Raw genomic sequence first — 7,496 nt, forward strand, 5'->3', positions numbered from 1 at the left:
AGGAACCCCTTGACCTCAGAAGAGATGGGTTTTAATCTTTCTCCTGAAGGCAAAGTGGTCCGACTCCAGTCGGATGGTGGTTGGTCGGGTGTGACAATAAAATTAAAGATCATTTTACAAAGCCACAGATTTTTTTCATATCTCTGGGCCCTTTGACTGTATAAGCTATTTTCGGCAAAATGTGAACATTGCCTTTAAGAAGTTTCTCTTTCTCTTACAGATGGACGGTGAAGGTTTTTTGAGTGATGAGTTACCAAACTACTGGGAGTGCCCCAAATGTTACGAGAGCCGCAAGCATACGGTAAGTGTAGTAAACCTACATTTCATGTTGGCCATAATCTTGGAAATGCTTTAGGTCGGAGCACATCTACCAGCATCGGTTATCGGAACATGCAATTTTCATATGTGGACTGGCTGTCTTAACTTCTGCGATTTTTGCTGTCTACAGTTTTATGTGTATCTGAAATGCACACAAATAGTATTTTACAATATTTTTAAAAAGCTATATATGGATAAAAAAAAACTTGATTCAACATGCTTAACCTGCCTGGCGGTGTTCCCGAGTCTGACTCGGGGTTAGATTTTCCTGCTGCGAGTGGTAACCCCGAGTCAGACTCGGGCTTGCCTCGCTAGATTCACAGGCGCTGTTTACTTACCTTGTCCCTGGATCCAGCGATGCCACCGCGCTGTGTGAGCGAGCGGGACCTCGCTCGATTCACACAGTGCCTCTGTATGACGCCGATCTCCGTTCCCTGCGACGTTACGACGCACGGGGACGGAGAACGGCGCCAAATTCAAAAAAGTAAACAAACACTTTACATACAGTATACTGTAATCTTATAGATTACAGTACTGTATGTAAAAAAAACACACACCCCTTGTCCCTAGTGGTCTGTCCTGCGTCATGCATGCCATTTTATATAATAAAAACGTTTCTTTCTCCCTGCAAACTGTAGATTGTCCATAGCAACCAAAAGTGTCCCTTTATGTCAAAAATAGTTTTAGATCAGCTAAAAAACAGCGATAATAAATTATAATCACTTGCAGAATTGTGCGATAGCGATTTGTGAGGAAATTCGTCATAAAAAAAAAAAAATAATGACAGCAACAATTCTGCAACTGAGCAAGTTTCTGTGATTTTGATTTGATTACATTATTGAATAATTTTTATTATAATTATATTATTATTTGTTATAATTATTTATAATTATTTATTATATTATAATTTATAATTTTGTTTTTAAAAAAATGTCATACCCGGGATGCCTATTAGAATCTTGTTTGGTCAGATTTAAGTGAGTTATTTCTAAAAATTACAGACCTACAATATAAAACGCCAAATTTCCTTGCAAATAATGGTACCGCTTTCAGCATGTTTTTTCTGAAAGAATCGTACCGCCAGGGAGGTTAAGGGATTTATTTATTAAAACTGGAATGTGCAAAATCTGGTGCGGCATAGAAGCCAATCGGCTTCCAGGTTTATTTGTCAAAGTTTAATTGAACAAGCAGAAGTTAGAAGCTGATTGGCTACCATGCACAGCTGCACCAGATTTTGCACACTCCAGTTTTGGTAAATCAATCCTATAGTATATTGATTTGATGAAGCCTTTAAAATGGAGTTTACATTGGTTGGGGCATTAAGCACCAAGTGTGACAGTGACCTTCAAATGAACAGCTGTTTTGTTGTGCACCCTATGATCCTGTATCAAATCAAGACCTATTCTGATCTATCACACTTGCACCATGTTAGCAGATTGGTGCAGAAACCTAGGGATGGACTGGAAATGACCTATGGTTCTGTGCTTACCGTGTCTCTGAAAACTGGTTTAGGGAGTCGGTTTGGCTGAGCCCTTGGAGCTAGCTTAATTATTTGTTAATCTTTCACTAGGCCACTTTATTCCTCATTCCTGACAGTTTGTTGATTCAGAAGTTAATGTTGTAGGACTGAACTCTAACAACATTCCTTGGGTGGAGTGTCGTGCTTGCTGCATGCTCTTTTCCAGGTTACAGCAAGAGCCACCTGGGACTTCAATATTCAATCTGTTTCTGCTGCTCGCCTACATTGATTTTGTTCGCCTTGGGTCATCTGACCCTCACCTGCTACCAGTAACGGAGACCTTGCCTCTTACCCAGAGTCTGTCATTTGCAACATGCATGATTCAAGACATGGAGGGGACAGTCCTTCTTTACTGCTAATGGTTTTAAGGATGCCTACAGCACGTCTTCTGATGTTACCTATGTCTGCAGCCTAGAATCATGTTGACACCGGATGTCTGTGCCATCCTGTTTGGCACCATTTGTTGTGGCTGGGTACTTTCCTCTCCTCCCTTTTTTTTTTTTTTTTTTGTAATCAGTGATACAAGTTTGTATGACCCAAATTACCCAGTTATTTGCTGACTCTGATCAAGTGTGCACCCATTCTTCTGCAGATTCTGGATCTGATTTTCCCACAGCCTTAGTAGCTGCTGAGCCACAGAGACTGAGTCTGAGTTGCTCCAGTTCTTAACTGATGAGCGTATTCCTTGGGGACCTTTCACACGGGGCGGATCAGTAATGATCCGCCTCCGTGTGTCCGTCAGCTCAGCGGGGATCGCTCTGTAAAATCCCAGCTGAGCCGGCGGCTGACAGGGCGGTCTCCGCACACTGTGCAGGGACCGCCCTGTCTTTTCTCCGCTCTCCCCTATGGGGGGATCGGATGAACACGGAACGTGTGTCCGTGTTCATCCGATCCGCAGACGGAAGAAAAAAATAGGATTTCTTCCGTCCGCAAAATCGGATCTTTGCGGAGGCGGGTGATTACGGATGTCAGCGGATGTTCATCCGCTGACACCCGCAATCGCATAGGGACCAATGTATGTCCCGTTTTCATCCGCAAACGGATGGATGAAAATGCGGACATACGGTCCGGACCGCACATGTGAAAGGGGCCTAGCAAAGAAGTCTTTTGATATAATTGGAAAAAAATTAAGGAGACTCTTTCGGCAGTTATTGATGCAAAGTTCACCACTTTGTATTTAGGAGATCGGCCTGGTTCTTCTAACAGTGCTATTTCTAGGTTTGGTCATTTAAAACTCAGGATCACAAAGACCACACACACACACACACACACACACACACACACACACACACACAAATGTTAATGAGGCCGGAAGCAGATTTTTCTGGAACTATGTCACAATTTCTTGGAAAATAAATGGCTTTAGTAAGGCCATCACTCTCCAGGCCTTAAAAATGCCAGGCCCCTTCTCCAGCTCCACTGTCTCTTCTGGGGTCAGACCCCAGTATTCCTGCCCTAAGCCAGCCATACATGAATCAAAATTCAGCTGCTTCGGCAGGGCCGAGATTCGATCAATGTCTAGGCTAGCTGATTGTGTGCATGAGTCAAGCTATTAATCAGCTTGTGTACCACCAGCCTTTTCTGTATTTCCTGATCGGTGACGCCAGTTATAGCTGGCAATACTGATTATTGTAGTCTGCCGGCAGGAAAGGCTGCCCACTGACAGAATACATTAACTCAGCGTGAGGGATTGCCCAATCTACATCACATATATGGTGGGGGGTCGGTAAAAAATGTTTTCAGCCCTCTGATTGAACAAAAAAAATTGTTAATGCATGGCTTGCCTTTTAAGCTGGGTATAGATGGTGTGAACCTCGGGCAGTTTAGCAGGAACTGGCCAGGATTCAAACCATCTATGGGTAGGCTGATTGTACCCAAGCGATTGACTTGAGTACATCCAGCATCTTGGGTTTTTACACACCATTATTACCAGCAGCCAGCAATAATCATGTGTTCTTCCAGCAGGGAAAGCTCCCCATGCACCCCTCCCCAGGGGGACACAATAGTATTCCGCGGGGGGTAATCTCCCATCAACACTGACTGCGTTGATAGGGAAATCTAGTTATTATCTTTTTTTTCTTTCCGGCAGCCCGTGGTAAATCACATTATCTGTGGGCACCTTCAGAAAAGGCAGACATTAATGGCATCAAAGTGGAGGTGGTTCCTAGAGGAAGCCGTAAAAGATTTGTTGCCCCTATGCACTTGATATGAGGGCTTCACACAATATGCTTGCAAATGGTGATATGCTCACTGTAGCTTGTGCAATAGCCTAGGCATTGCCGCACTTGATTTTCCTCTGTCACGCCATGCCCCTTTGGGTACAAAGAGACCTGCTAAAGCTATGAAGACATTCTCCATTCATGAATGAATTGAATGGGAAGGTTTACGATGATTTGGTCAATGCAGAAAAGACCCTATAAAGACTCTTGCTTAAATCTATCCAGTGGAAAGAGTTCAATAGACTACTTTTAAACTACAGTTCTTTTCTAGTGGAAAACACTACTGTCTCAGCCTTACACAACCATCTCATTGTACCAATTGAAGATGTTCCTTCTTTCAAAGATTCTGATAGAAAATTTGAGATGGTCTTAAAGGTTCTCATTACTCTCACAGGCCTGGCTCTGCAAACAGCCATTACTGCAATTTTCTGTCTGCCAAGCAGCAGCCAACTCGATTAGGACAATCACATTCCCGTCCTCCAGGACCATGTTGAAACTGAGTAACTACTGTAATTGCCTTATGCCTTGCTCATTTGGGTCGATGCTGTTTGACACAAGTCTTTAGGATGGCTCTGATCTCCATATACATGCTCAAAGCCTGGTCAGCTGAAGCTTCATGTAAAAAAAACACCTCACATAAATGTTCTTTGATGGAGGACGTCTGTTTGGCGAGGCACTTTGCAAATTTATAAAATATCACTAGAGGAATAGTCTTCCCACAAAGATAAGTTCCCAAATCTCCCTCTTCAGAAGTTTCTACCTCCTCAAATTGCAGAGCACTTCAATGCATAGCCATGGCTTTTACTTCCAAGCTTGAGTTCAGCCCTTCCTTCAGTGTAACACTTGGCCCACAAAGCCAACAAAGTCTTCCTTAATGCCCTGTTTACCCTGAAATGGCTTTGGTACCCTCACCCCTGTGAGTTCACCACTCACAGGGGTGAACTCACAGGGGTTACCACTCACAGGGGTTACCAAGAAACCAATGGTAACTCAGACAATGCCCTTCCTTCAGTGTAACACTTGGCCCACAAAGCCAACAAAGTCTTCCTTAATGCCCTGTTTACCCTGAAATGGCTTGGGTGCCCTCACTCCTGTGAGTTCACCACTCTATCCCCCTCACTTCTTTCTTCTTTCCAATCATTCAAAATCTGTCTAAGGACATTTAGATTTGCAGAATACACTAAACCTTTTCTTCACCAATAGAGTAGTTGTTCAATACCTCTAGAGGATCGGTTTAAAGGCGTCTTCTCAAACCTGTTCATAGTACCAAAGCTCAATGGGGTATTTTTCCTATAATGCATCTAAAATCCCTAAGCAAAGGCTTTCAAATTCCAGAATTCCACATCGAATCTCACAAGGCCAGTAATCGCCTCTCAGACCAGGGGAATATTTGGCATCTGTAGACTTTCACGAGGCCCATCTTCACATTTCCACTTATCCTCCTCAGCGGGGTTTTCTATGCTTCGCAGTGGGAGATGATTGTTCCAGTTTGTTTGCCTTACCTTTAGCCAATCCTCTGCTTTCAGGTTATTCACAAAGGCACTTGCACCTCTTCTAGCCCTCCTCAGAACTCGGGACATCCAGGTCACGGGCTATTTACACCGGTGTTTCTCAACCAGGGTGCATGATCACAGGACTCGGTTTGCCCTGGATGAGTGTCACAAGTTACCCTGGTGCAGGTGGACTGACGGCCAGCACCATAACTAATAATGCTCTTGGGAAGGGGGATTGATTTATAATTCGCGGAGGTCCGTTCATGTAAACTTTTCTTCCGGAATCGCATGTTTGTGTGATGACTCGGGTCCTTCACATCAAAGCCCCCCTCTTATTCTGTTCCTCCTGCATATAACGAGTCCCACCATTTATATCACGGTCCCCCACTTCACATCACTGTTTTCCCTTCCCTGCCCCCCTTCACATCATCCCCCACAGTAGTGTCCTCTTCTAGCCCCCCTTCACATCTATCACCTCCCACAGTAATGTCGCCCTCGGCCCCCCCTTCACATCATCCCCCACAGTAGTGTCCTCTTCTGCCCCCTCTTCACATCTATCACCTCCCACAGTAATGTCGCCCTCGGCTCCCCCTTCACATCATCCCCCACAGTAGTGTCCTCTTCTGCCCCCCTTTACATCTATCACCTCCCACAGTAATGTCGCCCTCGGCTCCCCCTTCACATCATCCCCCACAGTAGTGTCCTCTTCTAGCCCCCCTTCATATCTATCACCTCCCACAGTAATGTCGCCCTCGCCCCCCCCCACCCTTCACATCGCCCCCCACAGTAGTGTCCTCTTCTAGCCCCCCTTCACATCTATCACCTCCCACAGTAATGTCGCCCTCGGGTCCCCCTTCACATCGTCCCCCACAGTAGTGTCCTCTTCTGCCCCTCTTCACATCTATCACCTCCCACAGTAATTTCGCCCTCGGGGCCCCCCCCCCACCCTTCACATCGCCCCCCCACAGTAGTGTCCTGAAATTAGAGCTTGCACTGGTTCAGAGCCATGACTGGCAGACACCAGTTTGATTGCTGTGCATATGTCCCCTCCCTTTTTGTTCACAAAGTTATAACTAAGCAGAGTAAGGGAGCAGAAGCAAAAAGCCAGAAATGTTCTGTTGTAGACTTTAGTCTGTTTCTAGAATTACAGGTCATGGCAGCCCAATGTAGATAAAGTGCATCTGGAATATATTCACAGCACTTCACTTTTTCCAATGATACAGCCTTATTCCAAAATGGATTAAATTCATTATTTTCCTTAAAATTCTGCAAACAATACCCCATAATGACAACGTGAAAGAAGTTTGTTTGAAATCTTTGCACATTTATTAAAAATAAAAAACAAAAATAAAACCAAGTCGTGAAGTCCAAGGAATTGTCTGTAGACCTCCCGGAAAGAATTGTGTTGAGGCACAGATCTGGGGAAGGGTACAGAAAAATGTCTGTTGCATTGAAGGTCCCAATGAGCACAGTGGCCTCCATCATCTGTAAATGGAAGAAGTATGGAGCCACCAGGACTCTTCCTCGAGCGGGCCGTCGGGCCAAACTGAGCGAACGGGGGGAGAAGGGCCTTAGGGAGGTGACCAAGAAACCAATGGTAACTCAGACAATGCTCCAGCATTTGTTCTTCTGGAAGGTTCTCCTCTCTCCACAGCCATCTCTGCAGCACTTCACCAATCTGGCCTGTATGGTAGAGTGGCCAGATGGAAGGCACCTAAAAGGATTCTCAGACCTTGAGAAACAAAATTCTCTGGTCTGATAAAACAAATATTTAACTTTTTGGCCTGCATGGCAAACATGTCTGGAGGAAACCAGGCACTGCTCATCACCTGGCCAATACCATCGCTACAGTGAAGCATGGTGGTGGCAGCATCATACTGTGGGGATGTTTTTCAGTGGCAGGAGCTGGGAGACTAGTCAGGCTTGAGGGAATGATGAATGCAGTAA

At 44.9% G+C, this 7,496-nt stretch overlaps 1 protein-coding gene across 1 annotated transcript in view; it reads left to right on the forward strand.

Annotated features, from left to right (window-relative positions):
- Positions 1-7,496, forward strand: part of KDM2A (lysine demethylase 2A) — a 165,951-nt gene that overhangs the window by 129,369 nt on the left and 29,086 nt on the right. Inside the window, exon 16 of the mRNA XM_040321012.1 lies at positions 221-301. Within this exon, the coding sequence (XP_040176946.1) occupies positions 221-301 (81 nt within the window). The remainder of the gene's footprint in view (positions 1-220; positions 302-7,496) is intronic.

This window comes from Rana temporaria, chromosome 8 (genome assembly GCF_905171775.1).
Source record: "Rana temporaria chromosome 8, aRanTem1.1, whole genome shotgun sequence".
NCBI lineage: Eukaryota > Metazoa > Chordata > Amphibia > Anura > Ranidae > Rana > Rana temporaria.